Raw genomic sequence first — 21,729 nt, 5'->3', positions numbered from 1 at the left:
TCTCCAGGACCACACGCATGAGTTAACAGCGCTGGAAATCGCCACTGAAGATGCTTCCCAAATAAAGAAACCGAAACCCGTACAGCAATAAACAAACTGGCTTATGTTGTTGCATAGACGGAACATACCTCCACAAAATTAAAGCAACTGAATAAACACGGAAAACAGAAAAAAATGACGATCAACGTGTTCGTTTCATGTAAGGCGCTTCATTAGTTCTAGGGTTGGGCTTTCCCATTTAGGTTATGGCCTACCTGTAGTCTCAAAAACTTAGCATTATCCACTTCTTGCATTTCATTGATTGAGTTAACTGTTTTTTGTAATTTATGAATTTCTGTGAGAAGTACTGGCTTGTACTCTGTGATTCACCGCAAAAATTAGTGATAATATATTTCTGTGGAACCATCTGTTAATTATCAAACAGTATTTTCTTACCGTCTTCGTTATTTTCTTCCATGGGCGTATTAACGTTGCATGTCCCGCTCGGCAATAGTCTCTCATGCATCTGTACAGCGCTTCTTGACACTTCAGTTCCATAAGGCGACTAAAGAAAGACTGCCACCATAGGTTATCGAAACCGCCAGCAATATCCATCATCATCGCTACAGCATACGTAAAATCAGTATCTATCGCTAGCGAGATCGACTTATTGTGTCTTAACCTGGCTTGCCTCTAAACCTGTATTGGTGAGGGCTCAGCTCCTGTAGGGAATGAATGTGCTACGCAACGCACCCTCCGTCAAACACCATCGGGTGGCTACATATTATAGATGTGGAGGTATTATCGACAAAGTTTTAACAGACTGTAAATCTTGGTCTGCAGTCGTATGTGCCTAATGAGTGGATTAAGGACGAAACAGACCCACCATAGTCTAATGACGAAATTTGCTAAATGCGGAGGAAGCAAGGAGTGCTGCACTCTCGGTTCAAAAGAGAACACAAAAATTACGGCAGGCAAAGATTACCAGAGATCCTTGCGTCTGTGAAAAGACATGTCCTCGAAACATAGAACAAAAGATCTAGCAGAGAACCCGAGAAAATTCTGGTCCTATGTAAAATCGCTAAGCGGGTTAAAGGCTTCCATTCAGTCACTTGTTGACCAGTCTATTGTGGCAGTTGAAGACAGGAAAACAAAAGCTGAGTTTTAAATCTTGCGTTTAAGAATTCGTTCATCCAGAAGAATCGCACAAACATACCTTCGTTTGGCCACCGAATATACACTCTCTCGCGTCCGTCGGCCGTCGTAATTTAATATATATATTATTATTGTTATTATTATTATTTGATTGTTGCCGACTTACGTGGTGGGCCTTAATAAAAATGATGTTCCATTTAATTTTGATTTTACGATTAAATGCTTTCCTGAAGTTCTCCTTTTTAACAATATTAATTTCAAATTATTCGTTACGTTAATGAATGTTAGACTCGCTGAATCTTAAAACATGAGCATATAAGTTGTACAATGTAATAAACTTTTCATATTAATTTCCTCGGCTAGTCAGTTCACCTTAAAGCATAAGATCTTTAGTTATTAATTACAATTGCGGCCCACACACGCGCGAGAGTATTTTTCTTACCTCCGTTAACCATTGTATTGTAGTCAAGAGTCCTGGCTCTGGGTCTCGGCTATGGTACTGAAAATAAGAATCTTAAAGCTAAGTATTTTCTGCAACGTCGGGCGGCTGTGGAGAAACATTATGTTAATAGCGGGCGAGTTTTCCACTTCCGCTAATTTTTTATAAGTTAATATCGCCACGTAATGGCGTCGTTGGCTGCATCGGCCGCTGCGATTGTTGAACAGTAAATTACTTGAATGCAGGTTAATTCAAAGAAGGCGGACATGAAATCGGGATCACCTCTTACAAATTAAAAGTGCACAATAATATTAAATCAGTATATTATATGCTTAACTCATACAAATATGCTTACATTTGCCAGCACTCGCAAGATGTCCCTCTATACACATTCAAGACAAAAGAGGAAGTCCAGACGACTAAAAAAATTAACAAAAGAGCGTATCTTGTCGTCTCTTTAGATCATTTTGTCATAAATTATTTCTTTGCATTTGAAACTTGGACAGAGAGATTATTACTTTACGGCTACATGATAAAAATATATTATTAAATTTATAAATACTGTTTTTTAAGTCTTTTCGTAATATAGCACTGGGGACGCTATATTGCCACCCGAAATGTTTATGTCATAAAAAATGTTCGTGTTTTTTGACGTAAATATTTCCTCTTTCATGTCCACGGTGTCTACACGCAGATTTTTCTTCCACAGTTTACATATGTCACATCGTATGTTGTAATTACTGAGGTATGTTGCACACAAAGTGTAATACAGATGAAGTTATCTACATAACAATATAATACACAATTGGTTACGTATACAGTCATGTACAAAAGGACATAAAATATAATTTGTTTTATTTTGGCTGCTTCTTCTTAGGGTTGCAACTTTTGCAGTGTTCAAGGTATACAATCACTAGTTAATCTGTAGAACTTGAAGTCCCAGGGGTGTCAACTGTTCGCTCCCCATTTGGCGCGGCCGTAGGGAAACCTGGGGAAAACCTCGGCGGAGCGACAGACTAACTGTTTGGGTCACTTTCACTTAAATGTTTCTGGGATGTCATTGGAGTACAGGATGTGCATACATTAGAAAAAATTTTTTGTTGCACTATGCAAAAAATTAGGTCATTATAACAATTGATTGCGGTGTAGTTGATGATCTACGCCGCGACGTTTAGCTCGCGACGGCGTCGGTTGGTGTGTTCGGCGCTCGGCGTTCGCGGCGGCTGCGGAGAGGTCAACGCCCGCTCGACGCCAGCGTGTGTCTCGCCGTCGCGGAACGTCAGAATCAGCTGATCGGCTGCACGGTTGGCGATGCGCTTCTGTCTCAGACGGGCGTGGCGGAGTGGGATGATATCCGCCCCCCGCTCTTGTTGGCAGGAGTCAGCTCTGCTACGCATCTCCGACGTAGTACATGAAACATACACACAACCAACGTAATATTTGTTTCCCGCTGCAGATGGTTACGCTAGTGGGAAAGAAGCATTTATTAGTGCGGCAGTTGTTGTTAAGTTTTCGCCAGTTTCCGAGTGTCAAGCCAGCACTGTCTTGCAGAATACATGACATGGATCTTCTCCCGTGAATGAAGTTTTGATGCGCCACTGTTTCCATTACACGTCAGTTTTTGTCTTGATACAATTATTTATGTTTTCGCCGCACTCGCAGGCACTGGTGAGTGTCCCAGTACGAGCTTAGCACAAACATTCGCCGTTTCTGCGGTCGCTGTTTTGCAACAGTCCACGCATCGCATTCCAGTCTCGCATTATTGTGCTCACTGAAACTACAGTCTGTCCCAAAAATATCGACTGTGGGTTCACTTCACGTTAACAGCTCACATCTATAAGCAAATTCACAGTTTTTCGTGCGTAATATTGGCGTTTGGCGTCCTTACCGCTGTTGAACGTTCAATACTAGCACTTCACTGTCCATATCACAGTTTCACCTTCACAGTTTTTCACACTGTTTAAAGTAACTGTTTCGATTAGTTCACAAACACTAATGTATTTCATTCAGTCTGAACTGGATTTTGGCTCGTGTTGGATTTTACCAGTCTCTCGCACTAATTATCTCTTTTCATTTTCCACTTAGAGTCGTACTTGCCTTCAGATTTTTTGACTATACAATTGTATTTCCGTCTCATCTGAGGTAAGTCCCCATGTCATGCCTGCCCACTCATTGCCCTCCAGAGCCAGGCTCGACTTTACAAAACTTTGCCTCTCGCATTATCGTACACATTTTATAATCTAGGCCTAGCGTGCAAGTTCCTAGATTAGTGTTTGATTTGTGACTTTTGTTTACACTACAAATTCGTGCAAATCTCGGCCTTAGCAGATGGCAATATATTTTAACAGTGCTTAGCGGTAGTCGCGTTTACTGATTTGCTTTGTACCTTGTCCACATGAGGTACCTTGGGTGATGTACACCCTGCACTGATATTGTTAAGTAAATTATGATTGAGCATATTTCATGATCGGTATAGACATAAATACATGAAACGACATATACATTATAATATTGAATTTCATAAGTTGCGTTACTACTACAGTTCAAAAATATCCATGACACACTAATGAAAGATTCTTTCATCATTACGTGTTGTTGTTTTTTTATTTTTTATTTTTATTTTTTAAAGCATTTTTCAACATGAAATTTGTAAAATATTCTTAAATCTACGTCCATTGTTTTTTCTTCAAAATGCAATTGTTTAAAAATACTATTATTCCTTAACATCTACAAAATTGAATCGCACTAATCTTCTGCGCCTCACTGTCTTTAAATGTTACACTAAAATCTGAACATTTACACACAGAGAAAAATACACTATAAACTTAACCTATTATTCACATATGTAAACGTTGCTCTACTGAGCGAACTTCTTTAAGTCTTTGTAATTATTTTTCTTGTTTCCTTCATAATTGCCTCCTCCTTTGACCACGGGATGATGTAGTTTGCGTGACAGAAAGTATCGTGAGGTACCACTTCGATGTTATACGTGTAGCCCTCGATAACACCGGGTTTTTCCGAAAACACATTCTCATAATCTGTAAGTAGCTGAGTCAATTCGTTTTGTTGTGCTTCAGTCAAATGTTCTGACTCCCTAACTTTCATGGCTATCAGTTTCCTTTTTTCCTCTTTGTCTTCAGTAATAAAATCTTTAAAATATACTTGTCTTGTACTTAAGTCAGAATATAAATTCATTATCTGTATTCCTTCGAATCTCGACTGAAAGCTCCGGCAATATTTACCGTGCACTTCCCGTGTCCTCAACAACGGCAAAACTACACGTGTACCCTTATTCATAAGGCTTACTTCCCCGCACAAGAGGTCGATTTTTGCGTCCCTCTGGCGTAAAAATTCCATCCCCAGGATGCAAGCAACACCTAATCCCTTAACTACTAGGAACGAGCTTTTCATTGCTTCATTTCCTACCATAAACTCGACTTGCACCTGGTGCTTTATGATATGAGATTGTGCACCTATTGCACCTGTTACACGACAATTCTTCACTGGCAATACTGGTATTCTATTATTTTGACTCAAGTACTTGTAAAAATTTGCACTCATGACATTGGTTGACGCACCGGTATCGACTATTATGTGTATTGGTGCTCCATACATATCTGCTTGCAATATAGCCTGCACAACACTTTTGTCGGTTCGGTTACATTTCTGCGGTATGTCTACAAGTTCCTTTTCTATTTTTGTTCCTTCATTGTATCTCAGCATACAAAGTTTATGGCTGTCATCCGTGAATGTGCCCTCACTACACCATCCTGCAACCAACAACGGAGAGCGTATTGTGGCTGTCTTTAGTTTAACGGATGAGCATTAGTGGGTTGACAGTTGTCTGTCACTTCCACTAACCTCACATTGTGGTTCTGGTTGTTGTTGTTGCTACTGTTGGGTTGGCCGCCCTGCCTCGCCGATGGCGTATTTTGATATTGTGTATGGCTCTGGTTTTGAGGTGGTTGGTTGTAACTTCCTGACATGCTCTGTGACGGACCTGGGTTGGCGTTCCATTGTGACGCTGTGTTTTGTTGCCACTGTGGTGTCGGTTCATTACAACCACGCCACTGGTTTCGGTTGTACCGCCATTGCGGATTGCCGTTACCATTATATCCATTACTCATGCGTCCATCATGATGTCTCTTTCGATTTTGACGATTATAACCGTTGCCGTTATAACCATTGGCATTGTTTGTGCCTCGATTCTGTTGCCGGTGCTCTTGCCTATTCCCGTTACCATTTGGTACTAAGTTACTACCGTTACTGTGGCTGCTATTGTAATCGGCTTTTTGTTGATTACAGCCTGCATGGTTCCACTTGTTTTCGGTTTTCATATCTTCGATCAATAAGTCAACAGAATCCACTATTTCCATGAATTGTTCTATATCGTATTCTGGCACATTGATGAAATATCTTTTAATTTCACTGGGCAACTTCATTTTTATTAATCTGACTATGTCACGATCGGACATTGGCTCGTCCCAGTACCTGGTTTTGTTTATATGCTTTTCGAAATATTTGCGTAACGTTCCCATCTTAGGATTGTACATTTCTGGACTGTAAAACTCCTTTCGTAGTCTTTCTTGGACGCTATCGGACCAGAATTTTTGCAAGAATGCACCTTCAAACTGTTGCATCGTTAGACATTTTTCGGACACGTCGGTGGCCCACAGTGCCGCGTCACCTTGAATAAAGGAGATCACGAACTGTATTCTTTGTCTTTCCGTCCATGTCCTGGGAAACACATTCCTGAAGCTCTTAATGAATACAACAGGGTGGACATTTCGTTTTTCGCTATTGAAGGGTTGGAATGTCCTGTGTTTTATTACATTGTCCTCTTTCTTGCACATCTGATTGCTACATTCTGTGACACTTATTACTTCGTGATGTGCGCTGCACGGTATCGCATGTTGTTCGTGCTCATAATTCGCATTAGGTTGCGGTTGCGCACTCGCGCCCTGCCTACCGTCGGCGTTATTACAGTAATCAGTACGCGGAGTCGGATTCATGATCTGTCCGCCACTGTTTACATTGCTTTCCAACGCAGACAGTCTCCGCGCGACCTCCTGTTGCCAATTTGGCAACTCCGCTGTCACACGGGATTTGATCTGTGTTAATTCGGCGTGCAGTGCGGCAGCGCTAGCGTCAATATTTACACTCGCGGCCGCAGTCGTTTGTTCTACAGCTGTTTTTACGTCGCTTTCAATCTTTGCAGATATCTCGCGATCCTTTACTTCTAGCCATTCATTTAATTCTTTTTCTACTTTTTGAGCTTGCACTTCCAAATATGCATAAATTCTTTTCCGTGCATCTATCTCCACATTATCCACGCGGTTGGTTAAAATCTGGACATTATCTTCAAGCCTAGCCTGCGGTATCTGTAGTTTTTGCACCTCGCCGGCCAAGCTTTGCACAAGATCGGGTATTTCTTTGCACGCGTCCCGCATCTCGGCAAGTTCGTTTTGTATACGGTCTAGTTTCGCTTCACTGCGCTGCTCTTGCTCACTGAGCTTTTGCGTAAATTCTTTCCCTTGGTCATGTAGCATTTGCGTTAATTTTTTCTCCTGCTCATGTAGCATCTGAGCCAGTTTTTCGTCTCTTTGTTTTTCCCTCTGTTCTGACATTCTTTCTTTTTCCCTTTCTTTCTGTTCTCTTTGTTGCTCTTGCTCATGGAGCATCTGAGCCAGTTTTTCGTCTCTTTGTTTTTCCCTCTGTTCTGACATTCTTTCTTTTGTGGCGGTGTTCGTAGCGACAAACACTTGGCTGTAGAAATGGCTTACGAAGTCACCGCCACACTTTTAATAGCGGGCCGACCGGTCCGCTGGAACAGTGAACATAAAGATGAAAACCCAAACACTCTGATTAAATAAAAGTCGGTATTTATCTTTATTAATGAAGATACAGTAACACAGTAGTGAACTCGGTGTCTACAGAAATCTGTCTAGTTCGAGTCGGAGCGGCTAGGTCAGCGTCGGCTGACGACAAACAACAACTCTGCTGCGATGATCACACAATTGACTAGCAAGTACACAATTCGGTGGCGAGTATACAACTGAGCGGCGAATACAGAACTGTCCTAGCGCTCGCGACTCCAGCGCTTAAGAAGCCAGAAGCCAGCGGTGGCGCGCGCAGACTTGGGGCGATTTCCTGTATCGCTGGCGCTGCTTATGCGGACGGCGTCCGGACTTTGATGCTGCCAACCTTTTGGCAGCGGGCTCGGGTGGCATTACTGGCTAGGACATAACACTTTCTGTTTCCCTTTCTTTCTGTTCTCTTTGTTGCTTTTGCTCATGGAGCATCTGAGCCAGTTTCTGATCTCTCTCCCTATCTCTTTCTTCTAACCTGCGCAGAAATTCTGCAAATGGGTCTGCAATCGGTGAGCATACTGGTGCCCCGCTTAATCTAGCACTCGATTGGCCCCCCTGCCCAGGCAGTGGAGTTGTTACTCTATTCCCATTCTGCTGTGGAGCGTCATTCACCGACCACAGATCCTCGCCCCCCGCTCCGGAAATTATGTTATCCGAGGCGGTGGCTTGGGAATCGTGTACGTTTTGCAAATGACCCTCACTTTCCATATTAACAAAATTTTGTTCATCTGGTACGGATGCTTTAGCTTGTCCTATCTTACCCATAATAAGTTCACTTTAAGCCACTGACGAATCTTTAACACTGATACACACACGAATAATTATCCCCTCCAAAAATAAACATATAAATACACAAAACGAATAATTAACCCCTCCAAAAATAAACACATAAATACACCGAAGGTATCTCATGTGCAAATGGGTTCGATATTCCGCACAGAGCTACACAGGATGCTTGCACAATAGGCCTTACCTTACTTATTTTTCTTTCTCGCAATCCTTTTTCTTTTCTACACTTTTTCTTCTCCAGATCTCCTCAGGGTGTGGTTTTGTTGTTGTACATGTAAAAGAATTCATATAAGCATTAATATTTTACAACAATTAGACACATACATAATTACATTCATTACAATAGAGTCAGATTTCGTAAATTTCGTATTTTCTTTAATGGGGCCCCAAAGTGGCGGCGCCAATCTCGCGTCCGTCGGCCGTCGTAATTTAATATATTGTTATGGCTATTATTATTTTTTGATTGTTGCCGAATTACGTGATGGGCCTTAAAAAAATGATATTCCATTTAATTTTGATTTTACGATTAAATGTTTTCCTGAAGTTCTCCTTTTTAACAATATTAATTTCAAATTATTCGTTATGTTAATGAATGTTAGACTCGCTAAATCTTAAAACATGAGCATATAAGTTGTACAATGTAATAAACTTTTCATATTAATTTCCTCGGCTAGTCAGTTCACCTTAAAGCATAAGATCTTTAGTTATTAATTACAACTGCGGCCCACACACGCGCGAGAGTATTTTTCTTACCTCCGTTAACCATTGTATTGTAGTCAGAGTCCTGGCTCTGGGTCTCGGCTATGGTACTGAAAATAAGAATCTTAAAGCTAAGTATTTTCTGCAACGTCGGGCGGCTGTGGAGAAAAATTAATATTATGTTAATAGCGGGCGAGTTTTCCGCTTCCGCTAATTTTTTATAAGTTAATATCGCCACGTAATGGCGTCGTTGGCTGCATCGGCCGCTGCGATTGTTGAACTGTAAATTACTTGAATGCAGGTTAATTCAAGGAAGGCGGACATGAAATCGGGATCACCTCTTACAAATTAAAAGTGCACAATAATATTAAATCAGTATATTACATGCTTAACTCATACAAATATGCTTACATTTGCCAGCACTCGCTAGATGTCCCTCTACACACATTCAAGACAAAAGAGGAAGTCCAGACGACTAAAAAAATTAACAAAAGAGCGTATCTTGTCGTCTCTTTAGATCATTTTGTCATAAATTATTTCTTTGCATTTGAAACTTGGACAGAGAGATTATTACTTTACGGCTGCATGATAAAAATATATTAATCAATTTATAAATACTGTTTTTTAAGTCTTTTCGTAATATAGCACTGAGGACGCTATAACTCGCATGGCCTACATACTAATAAACTTCCTCGTCGTAGATAAACAACTTAAAGAGTTGAAAACAGTTAAGTCGCCAGGTCAGGATGAACTGGTAATTCGATTTTGCAAAGAGTATTCTAGAGCATTGGCGCCATACTTCGCTTGCATTTAGCGCTAATCTCTTGCCCAGCGCAATGTCCCAAGTGACTGAAAAAACGTGCAGGTGACTTATACATATAAGAAGGGCAAAAGAGCAGACCTTCGAAAACACAGACCAATATCCCTAACATAGGTCTACTGCATAATCCTTGAAGACATTCTCATTTCGAATTTAATAAATATTCTTCATACCGGGAAGCTTCTGACCAGGAATCAGCACGGTTTAAAGAACCATCGCTCGTGCGAAACTCAGCTTCTCACGTGATATAATGCGAACTATGGATAAAAGACAACAGGCAGATTCCATATTTCTGGATTTACAGAAAGCATTTGACACTGTGCCACACTGTAGACTGTTGACGAAGGTACGAGCATATGGAATACGTTCCTAGATATACTAGGGGCTCGAAGACTTCTTAAGTAATAGAACCCAGGATGTTGTCCTCGACAGCGAGTATTGATCAGAGAGAAGGCAACCATCAGGGGTGCTCCAGGGAAGTATGATGGTACTGATATTATTTTCGACGCACAGAAAAAGTCTGGCGGACAGGATGGACGGTTGTTTGCTGCTGATTCTGTGGCGTACGGTGAGGTGTCGAAGTTGAGTGACTGTAGGAGGATGCTTGGCGTATTATACAAAATTTCTGTTTGGTTTGATGAATGGCAGCTAGATCTAAATGCAGATAAACGTAAGTTAATGCAGAGGAGTAGGAAAAACAAACCATAGTGATTGGATACAGCATTAGTGGAGTCCTGCTTGACACATTTACATCGTTAAAACACCTTTGCGTAACGTTGCAAAGCGATGCGAAAAGCCACTAGCACGTGAGGATTGTGGCAGGGAATGCCAGTAGCCGACTTCGCTTCATTAGAAGAATTTTAGGGAAGTGTTGTTCATCTGTCAAAGAGACCACATATAGGACGCTAATGCGAACATTCTTGAATAATGCTCGAGTGTCTGGAATCCGTACGACGTGGTATTAAGAAAAGGCATCGAAGCAGTTCAGAGGCTTGCTGCTGCATTTGTTACTGGTAGGTTCAAACAACACGTAAGGTTCACGGAGATGCTTCAGGAACTCAAACGGGGATCCTTGAAGGGAAGGCGACGTTGTTTTCGAACACTGTTGACGAAATTTAGAGGACAAGGATTTGAAGCCTAGAGCAGAATGCTTCTGCCACCGTCAACATACATTTCGCGTAAGCACCACGAAGATAAAGGACATTAGGACTCATTCGGAGACTTGTAGACAGTCGTTTTTCCCTCGCTCTGTTTGTGAGTGGGCCGCGCGGGATTAGCCGAGCAGTCTAAAGCGCTGCAGTCATGGGCTGTGCGGCTGGTCCCGGCGGAGGTTCGAGTCCTCCCTTGGGCATGGGTGTGTGTATGTGTTTGTCCTTAGGATAATGTAGGTTAAGTAGTGTGTAAGCTTGGACTGATGACCTTAGTAGTTAAGTCCCATAAGATTTCACGCACTTCTTTTTGTGAGTGGAACAGGAAGGGAAATGACGAGTAGTGGCTAAGGTAACCGTCCGTCAGCCGCTTTATGGTATCTTGCAGTGTTTGTTTGTACACTGATGAGTTAAAACGTTATGGCCACCTGCTCATTAGCTTGTTTGTCCGTCTTTGAAATGAAATACATCAGTGAATTCGCGTATCAGGGATCAGACTGTTTGTTGGTCAATTATACAGCTGAAAGATGACTTCGCTGTCGGGGAAGACATCAAGCATGAAGGGATGCAAGCGGTCCTCGGCTGTCAGTGTGTCTTCGACTACCGCCACAGGTCGCATGCGAGCACAGAGTATGTCTGCCACAGCATAACACTGCCCCCATCAGCCAGCGCCTGTGGGGCGGTGCACGTTTCGAGCCAACATTCACCTCGATCACGGCGTGTGCGGAGACGACCATTGACCTAGTGAAGCAAGAACGTGATTCAGCCGTAGAGCCGACACGTTCCCGTTGATCGTCGGTCGATCTCCACGGTTCCGTGTCCACTGCAGTCGGAATTGACGACGTCGTTGGCTGAACATGTGAACACGTAGGGATGGTCTGCTGCGCGACTCAATGTCCAACTATGTATTATGAACGGTATTGTCCGAAACACTTGTGCGTGCCCCAGCACTGTGTTCTTTGGGCAGAGATGACTAACTTAAACTAACTTACGCTAAGGACAACAACACACACACACACACACACACACACACACACACACACACACGAACACACACACCCCCCTCCGACGGGGGGATTTGCGCGGACCGTGATAAAACGCCTAAAACCGCACGGCTACCCCGCGAGAGATGCGACAGATCACCGTCTATCCTACTTTCACAAAAAACAAGCCTCTGAACCGCATGTTTTGTGTAGAATCATGGACGTCCAACCATTTAGCCCATAGTGGAAGTTAAACTGTCCTTCTACCTCTCTCTGTGGACGCTTGAAACGTCCCCTTAGAAAAATTTATGAATTACTGTCCTGATAAAACTCTTACGCTATTTGATTTTCAAACAGCTGATCAAAACTGAACTTACTCAGACATTTCGCGCTTTACCTATTCTGATCTGACTTTCAATAATCCCTACAGAAGAATGGCCCTGACTAACGTTAACCTATACCTTTCATGAATCACGTACCTCACAAAAATCTTCGTTACTCGAACCACTGCAATACAGCGAGCGCCACTACTGCCAGCTAAATAAAAGATTCAAACTACTGAAGGCACTAACTACTGATAGGCATAGTTAGCAAATGAAAGATTTTGACAGAGAACAAACAATGTATTTACCTTAATAGTGTTCAAAGCCATAATATATATATATCAGTTCATTACTCTCTCTGATGGACACACGTCCAGATCATCCGCTCTCAAAACTCCGCCATCTCTCTCCCCACATCCACCACTGCTGACGGCTCACATCCAACTGCGCAACGCTACGCGCTGTTAACATCCAGCTGCCCAAAACTACAATAGCAAATTCAAACAATGCAAACCAGCCACAGACTGCACACAGCGCAGTCAGTGATTTTCATATAGAGCGCTACGTGGCGTTACCAACATAAAAACCTAAACAGCCTACTTACACTCTCACGACAGCAGCACGTGGACATTCGACCAGCTTCGCCGTTTTTCAGATACTTGTTCACAGCCCGTATCCTCGCTAGGGTGATTCTCCGTCCGTGCCTGCTCTGCTTACACACTTTTGTTACCGCGCCACGTGCGCGCAACGCCACCAGGCGGCATCCAACGTCGCTTTGGGCAGTGGTCATAATGTTTCGGCTCATCATTGTAGATGTAGATGCACGTGTGTGTGTGTGTATGGATACGGAGCGGCCGCAGCGCCGCAGTCGCCGCCTCCCTACACGGGTGTGCACGTGACGTGTCGTGCCGGCAGGGCATGCCTTGTGACCTGTGGTCGGTGTGGGCGGCGCTGACTGCGGGCGCCCTCCTGCTGGCGGCCGTGCTGTGGCGGCGGTACGCCACGCACTTCTCGCGGCGCGGCGTGCCCTGCGCGCGGCCGCTGCCCCTCGTCGGCAACATGCTGCAGATGACGCTCGGCAGGAAGGCCATCCCCGACGTCGTCGCGGAGCTGTACGACAAACTCGACCCGCACCCGTACGCGGGCGTCTTCAACTTCACGATGCCCCTCCTCATGATCAGGGACCCGGAAATCATACGCGCCATTACCGTCAAAGATTTCGACCACTTCACTGACCACGTGGGCTTCGAGACGAGCAGCAAGAAGGCCAACCCTCTGCTGAAGAAGATGCTTTTCTCCTTGAAAGGTAAGATACCATTTCATCTTTCTGATTCGCTATGTTTCCTTTCTTTGATAGCAACTTATCAGCATTTTTACTGGTCCATCTCCTGCAAAACCAAAATTAATAGTAAATTGCGAGGATATTCTGTCCACAAGTAGACTAGAAGAGAAACCGGATGTTAATTTGCTTTAATACAAATATGGTATACCTCAAAATTATCTTAAGGCCCTTCCATATGGAACGATCTGTTTGCTCAATTGTCTGCGCACATCACATCTGCGCAGACAGATCGTTCCGTGAGAGCAGGACATTTCCGCAGATTTGAGATGTGCGTAAATCAGAAATTGGAGTTGGAGGCGTGAGCGAAATTGCCCATATCTCTGGGTTCAAAACACACCTGCGCAAACAGGCTGGACTGTGTGGACAGAAGATCGCCGCAAATGTGGCACTAAAATGAATTTTAGTCAGCTATTTGTTGAGTATGAGTTTTCGTCATAGGTGCAGAGTGAATTTTAAAATTCACGTTACTGTCCTGGAGACTGTATCGACCTCTATGGGAATCATACATGTTTGTGGAAAATTAAAAAGTGGGGAATTCAGTGAAACGGGTAAAAAGGCAGCTGCTTATAATTCCTTAAGAGAGAAATTATGAGCGGTTGACACTACGGCAAACAGCGAAACGGTACATAATTAAAAAAAAAAAACTCGTTGCGGACTGATTAGCGCAAAGAACGAAGCAAAGTAACTAAACCTGTTCTATCTGGTGTCGTGTGGTTCCTAGTATACTTTCACTCAGACCCGACCATTACCATAGTCTAATACGAGCTGTGACAGTGTCACAAAAAAGTTTGTTCTAAAGAGGAGTGCAGTCACAATATTATGTTCAGCTGATAATAGAAAACCTCGGAACACATAGTTATTAATAGACTTCTTTTACTTCTTACTATAATATCTGGTTCATAACAAGAGTGATTTATAGGTCAACTGTAGAATTCAGTACCACTAGCACTACCACCACCACACTACAACTAAAACTTTCCAGACATGCTATGAATACCTGTCTAGAGTTCAGAATGAAATATTATTTTCTGTTGCAATAGTTGCTGGTAGACTTTAGTCAGGGAATTGAAAATTCAACTTAGAAACAAACCAAACTATAGCTCGTTGGCCAAGTATATACTGTCTCAAACACGTCTAAAACTGTAAAAATGTCATCTATAATTTGACGGAATTGAGGTACAATACTTTACTTGCCTTCATGAAATCATCCTCCATGACAGCGTAAATAGGTCACGTTTGTTGGTTTATGATTTCACACACTCAATGCTTATTTCGAAATTGCAGTAGCACAATCTAGATCCTTATATGTCCTATTGCCACGAATCTTAACATCACTGTCAGCCGTTCATGGGGAGAAATTTCCCTCCTAATAGAAGTTTTTTTCCGTATTTTACTAGGAGCCATGAGCATCAAAATATACTTATACCAGCTTACAGCGTGCGCCACTGTCTGTCCTGTCTGTTAACTGTTGCTGAATCAGGCCATAGTGATACTGTGATCATCACTGCAGGGGCAATTTTTGGTCATAGGCTCTCCCACACTTACGATATGGATGGTTTGAAAATGCATACAGGTGTCCAAAACTAGTCGCCATCAAGAAATAAAAAAGCTACTTTTTAATGCAACTTACGACGGAACTACAGTCATTTCTTTCAGATAATTATACGTTCATAAAAATAATTACGCTCATCGTTGAGTTCGCCCTGAAACTCGTGAAGTAAATATACGTGCGAAAACCACCTATGCTTGAGTAGCCATCGTGTCGACCACTTTTGTCTGTCTTTCTGTTTAAGGTATTTTGTTTGCTTTTCTGTATTTTGCAACACAAGTGTCAATACAGACAGTAACAGAATTTCCTTTGTTTCTGAATAAATGAAATACAACACTCAATTCATCTGCTCCTTTGCGCAGCAGTATACGTTGCACACATTATCCGAAACACAAATCCGGCTAACTGCTTCTAAGACTCGCTCTGCACAAACTTAACTATTTATATAGATACTTAATCTATCCTGGGAATCGAGAATCTCATCGACTTTTCCTTCTCATCGATACGAGTAAGATGTACCTCTACTCATTCCTGAGAAGAAAGGTCTTAACAGAAGAACAGATAGACGGTCGGATAACCACTGGTAAAAGAAATATGTGTATTTTTCGTTGCTTGTATTGTGAAACCTTACTTCTGCCAAATATCATGATTCCAGGTCGACAGGAACTAAGGCTATAGTTTCTGATAAGTGGGTTTGCAATTATCAAAATACACATCCGGAACAAAAAATTAACACACTTGGAAAGACGACATAGATTGTGATCCGACGACATGTGCCACATGGGGGATGGTAAATACTCTGCTAATGGTTTCAACGTCGTCCGCCAACAGATAGGGCAGTGGCATAGTTACCAGAGCGCCATCTGTCTCTACCATTTCATAGGAATGCTCACAACCAGATGGCTCGCTGTGCTGTATATGTGTGAAGCAAGCAGGTAGCTGTACCATGGAGACGCTCTCGTTCTCCCTACAGCCAACTGAGCGAGTTTTGAAGACGTCACATTGTGGCCCTCTGAATGGTAGAACTGCCTCACAAGCCGGATGTGCTGCATCAGTTGTGAAACGTGAACATTCTCACACTCGTAGACGAATATCTGTATGTTGACTCACCTACAGACGTCCGCCAGGATTACATTAAATGAAGCTGAAATAATTCCTTAGAAACAAAATCTAATTGACGGCGAGTATAGTGGATCCTTTCACGAACAAGAGCTAAACCAGCACGTTGCTTGATGCGATTGGCGGCAGGAGAATTAATATGATGCACAACCTTACCAAACGTTGCAACCACACTATGATTTCGACACTTCAATAAAAACGATAATGCACATTCCATCTTTACTCTACTGCTGCGAGGTTTATCCAACCTCCGCAATTTATTCAATTGTCAGTACTACGAACAGACTGATGGAGTTTCAATGGGAAGCCTGTTGTCACCTATTGTGGCCAATTTGTTTATGGAGGACTTTGAGGAAAGTGCATTGGAGTCAGCGATCTTGAAACCTGCGTGTTTTTTTTTTCAGATATGTAGACGATAATTTTGTTGTTTGGCCTCATGGTAGTGAGAATTTAAACCGGTTTTTGGAACACCTGAACTCAATCCACCCGAATATTCAGTTCACTATGGAGGTGGGAAAGAATGGATGCCTTCCCTTCCTTGATGTGTTGGTCAGAAGGAAGAGTGATGGTACGTTGGGATATTCTGTTCATAGGAAGCCTACTCACACTGACTTGTATCTGCGAGCTGATAGTTGTCACCATCCAGCTCAGCGTGAAGGAGTACTTCGTACCTTGGTTCACAGGGCCCAAGTTATCTCAGACCCTGAAAGTTTGGCAGCTGAGCTAGCACATCTCGAAGTCACCTTTCGTCAGAATGGTTATAGTGAGAGGCAGATCAAACGTGCGTTGCGCTATCAACCTTCTGTGCAACGGGTGTGTGACGGTAACAACGAAGTGGCACCTAAGTCTACGGCCTTTTTGCCTTACGCAGTAAGCATTTTCAACAGGATTGGCCGTATTTTGCGGAAATATCATGTGAAATGTGTGTTTCGACCACCATCTAAGATTAAGGCCCTGTTGGCGTCCGTAAAAGATGATCTTGGTTTGCGTAAGGCTGGTGTCTATCGTATCCTTGCAGTTGTGGCATGTCACATATTGGTCAGGCAGTCAGGACTGTGGAAGACCGGTGTATTGAACAAAAGCGTCACACACGCTTACAACAGCCGAGCAAATCCGTTATTGCAGAACATTGCCTTGACACTGGCCATCCTATGGAATACAACAACACGGAGATTCTGGCTTGCACGTCCAGGTATTGGGATAGTGTTATTAAGGAAGTTGTTGAAATCAAACTATCAAGCAACCTCGTAAACAGAGTTGGTGGATTTTGTTTAAATGCTGCTTGGAATCCGGCTCTGTCTCTCATCAAAACACAGAGGGACAGAATTAGTGCTACCTCACCTGTTGATTAATAGTCGCTGTCGGTATTTCTGATGTTGGTTATCTTTGGTTGTGTGTTGACTCTGCGGTTACTTGTCCTGTGTGTGGTATCTTCCTTGTTTCTCCTCTCTGAACCGAGAGATTAAATTCCCGTGCACACTGCTTCCTCCTTGCAGCTGTGCCTTGAGGATGGCAGGGTGTGCTCCTGTCGAAATATCGGCGGTGGTCGACGAAGTCACCCGGCAGCAAACCCGTAAGTTATTTGAACATTCAGTTCGCCGGGAAAAGTTAAGGTCTCACAATTCTAGTCCCGTTATTCCATTTCCTCCTGCTGTTGATATTATCATCCTACACTCATCTGACCGAAAATCATTGTCTTCTTTTGATTTCACTGCACTGACGTCCCCCAATACCTATACTGAGCCTTAGTATTTCCCTTTTCAGATTTTCTAGCTACCCTGTCACTTCCAGACATGGCCGACCGGAGTGACCGAGTGTTTCTAGGCGCTACAGTCTGGAACCGCGCCACCGCTACGGTTGCAGGTTCGAATCCTGCCTCGGGCATGGATGTGTGTGATATCCTTAGGTTAGTTAGGCTTAAGTAGTTCTAAGTTCTAGGGGACTGATGACCTCAGAAGTTAAGTCCCGAAGTGCTCAGAGCCATTTGAACCATTTGAACTTCCAAACTTCTGAAACGCCGCGAGTAATTGGGGATGAGTTGAGAATTTGGGTCTGACTGGTATCGAGCTAGAGTAGTCCGTGCAGTTGTGTCGACCGCTGTGTCCGAATGGCGCAGAGGTCGGCGCGTCTGCGTAGTCAGTAGGAGACGTGGGTTAGAGTCCTGGTCTGGCACACATTTTCAACTTTCCCCCTTGATTTAAATCGATGGCTAATGGCAGCTAATGCCTTTAATTCCTTTGTGTCTTCTTCCTCATACGATACAATTGTTCTCATCAGAATCGACAGCAAACAGTAGCTCAGGTATACATACCGACGTCGCAAGCTGAAGGTGAAGAGATAGAGAAAGCATATGAAGATATTGAATGGGTAATTCAGTATGTAAAGGGAGATGAAAATCTAATAACCGTGGGAGACTGGATTGCGGTTGTAGAGGAAGATGAGGAAGTAAAGGTTGCTGGAGAATATGGGCTTCGTAGTAGGAAAGAGAAAGAACAAAGACTAAATGAGTTCTGCAGTAAATTTCAGCTAGTGATAGCGAATACTCTGTTCAAAAATAGCAAGAGGAGGTAGTATACTTGGAAAAAGTCAGATGTTCAGCCAGAGATGTCCAAATCAGATGTTGGATTGCAAGGTGTACCCAGGGGCAGGTACAGATTCATAATTTGGTAGTGATGAAGAGTAGGCTGAAGTTTAGTAGACTAGTCAAGAAAAAATAATAAGTAAAGAAATGGGAGATGGAAGTATAAAGGACTGAAAAGATACGATTGAATTTCTCTGAGGCCATAGAGGTTCGAATAATGGATAGCTCAGTACACAGTTCAGTTGATGAGGAATGGACATCTTTAAACAGGGTAATCACAGAAATCGGAGAGAAAAACGTGCGCACAAGGAAGGTAACGGCGAAGAAATCATAGGTAAAAGATGAAATATTTGAGTTGATCGAGAAATGAGTGAAGTGCAATGTCCAGGGAAATTCAGGAATACAGAAATTCAAGTAACTTATGAATGAAAAAAATAGGATGTGCAGGGAAGCAAAGGCGAAATTGCTACATGAAATATGTGACTAAATCGAAGAAGAAATGACTGTCGGAAGTAATGACTCAAGAAACAGAAAAGGCAAACAACCTTCAGTGAAATTGAAAGCAAGCGTTGTAACATTAAGAGTGCAACGGGAATTACACTGTTAAATGAGGAGGATATACGACCAGATTTTCGGAAAAACATCATCCGCACAATTCCGAAGATTGTAAGAACCGACAAGTGCGAGAATTGTCGTACAATCAGCTTAACAGTCCATACATCCACGTTTCTGGCAAGAATAATATAGAACGGGAAAGGAAATAGAGGATATGTTAGATGACGATGAAAATTTTCGAAACCCTTAGAAATATAAGGGTAAGCTATGCTATAGTGAAGACGAGTAATATACAATATGTACAAGGACCAAGAGGCAACAGTAAGTATGGATGACTAAGAAAGGAATGCAAGGATCAGATAGGATGAAACACAGGGATGTAGTCGTTCGCCCCAGCTGCTATGCATAGAAGCGATGGCGGAAATAAAAAAAAAATCAAGAGTGGGATTAAAATTCAAGGTAAAAGGATATCGATAATAAGATTCGCTTATGACTTTGCTATCCTCAATGAAAGTGAAGAAGAATTACTAGATATGCTGAATGAAATGGACGTTCTGATGAATGCGGAATACGGAGTGAGAATAAATCGAAGAAAGACGAACGTAATGAGAAGCAGAAATGAGAACGGCGAGGAACTTAAAATTATACTTGGTAATGAAAAAGTAGTTGAAGTTAAGGAATTCTACTACATAGGGGGCAAAATAACCCATGACGGACGAAGCACGGAGGACATAAACAGCATGCTTGTAAAAAGGGCTTTCCTGGCCAGCAGAAGTCTACTGGTCTTGAGGAGGAAATGTACGTTTGGAGCACAATACTGTATGGCAATGGGTCATCGACTGTGGTATAACCGGAGGAGAAGAGAATACAAGTGTTTAAAATGTGGTGTTACAGAAGACTGTTGAAAATTATGTGGACAGATAAGGTAGGGAATGAGGAGGTTCCCTCACAATCGGCGAGGAATGGAATATATGGAAGTAATTGACAAGAAGAAGGGACGGGATGATGGGAGATCTTTTAAGGCATCAGGGAATGACCTTCATGGTACTAAAGGGAGCGTTAGGGGGTGGAAACTGTAGACGAAAACAGAGATCGGAATACATCCTCTACACATGGCAATTTTACTTTGCCGATCATGGCAAGAGAAGAGAGGGTCATCGTTACAGTGGAAAGGGATGCTCGAGCGAGAGGCCAGTTTGATGGCTGGGTCTCTTATCTGTGCTGTCTTTCTCTTAGGATTAACTGAAGTTCAAATGGTTCAAATGGCTCTGAGCACTATGGGACTCAACTGCTGTGGTCATCAGTCCCCTAGAACTTAGAACTACTTAAACCTAACTAACATAAGGACGTCACACACATCCATGACCGAGGCAGGATTCGAACCTGCGACCATAGCGGTCGCGCGGTTCCAGACTGTAGCGCCTAGAAGCGCTCGGCCACTCCGGCCTGCCTTATCTGAAGTCATTGTTGTTTAAAACTCCAGTAGAAACCAAAGAGTTGTTATTAGTTGGTTGGATCCTATCTGGCTACCTCTTCCTGCAATAGATTTAGGGATTTTTCACAGAAGGTGAAAAAATTGTATGGGTTGTTGTAACGAATACGTTGATATGAATTGACGTGACTTTGAAGAGATGCTGTGAGTTTAAGTTGTTGCTGTAAAACGTAAGATGTTAATGTAAATAAAAAAAATTCCAGTTTGCTTACTTACCTAGTGACTGGTTAGATGTTGCCCAACCTCTTCATATCGGAGCAGCGCCCAAATTTTTCAGTTTTTTGTTGGATATATTTGAATCTCTGGATTCCCATACAGTTTCTGGCGTCTATAGCTTTCTCTAGTACCATGGAAATTATTCTTGGATATCTTAACGCATGTCTGGTCAGTGATCTTGTCGGTTCTGTGGTGAGCCTCCTTATCTACATCTACAAGACTGCTCAGCAAGTCACACCTAAATACGTGGCAAAAGGTTCATCAAACCACTTACACACCATTCCTCTACCTATCTACTCGCGAACACCTAAATCTTTCCAGGCGATGTCTGATTTTTCCTGTTTTATTATGTTGATCTGTCTCCGTATGCAGGTGGGCGTCAACTGCTTGATTTCGCATACGGAAGAGAAAGTTGGTGAGTGTAATTTCGCCTTTGTTTTAATGATTGCCACGTGAACTTGTGTATCAGATCCGTGACACTCTCTGTCCTATTTCGCAATGGTGCGAAACGAACTACCCTTCTATGAGCTTTGTCGATGTCTTCCGTCAATCCTATCTGGTAAGGATCTCATACGGAAAAGCAGTACTCTAGCAGAGGGCGCGCAAGAGTAGTTTAGACAATCTCTTTAGTAGATTTGTTGCATCTTCTAACTGTTCTGCCAATAAAACG

The 21,729-nt window shown here is 42.7% G+C and overlaps 1 protein-coding gene across 1 annotated transcript in view; it reads left to right on the top strand.

The window, feature by feature from the left end:
- The window catches only part of LOC124777935 (cytochrome P450 9e2-like), a 64,226-nt gene that overhangs the window by 7,014 nt on the left and 35,483 nt on the right, over positions 1-21,729 (top strand). The window contains exon 2 of the mRNA XM_047253488.1: positions 13,121-13,511. Coding sequence (XP_047109444.1) covers positions 13,124-13,511 — 388 coding nt within the window. The 5' untranslated portion in view covers positions 13,121-13,123. The remainder of the gene's footprint in view (positions 1-13,120; positions 13,512-21,729) is intronic.

Source organism: Schistocerca piceifrons, chromosome 2 (assembly GCF_021461385.2).
Source record: "Schistocerca piceifrons isolate TAMUIC-IGC-003096 chromosome 2, iqSchPice1.1, whole genome shotgun sequence".
Taxonomy (NCBI): domain Eukaryota; kingdom Metazoa; phylum Arthropoda; class Insecta; order Orthoptera; family Acrididae; genus Schistocerca; species Schistocerca piceifrons.
This window is presented reverse-complemented; position numbering and strand designations above follow the sequence as displayed.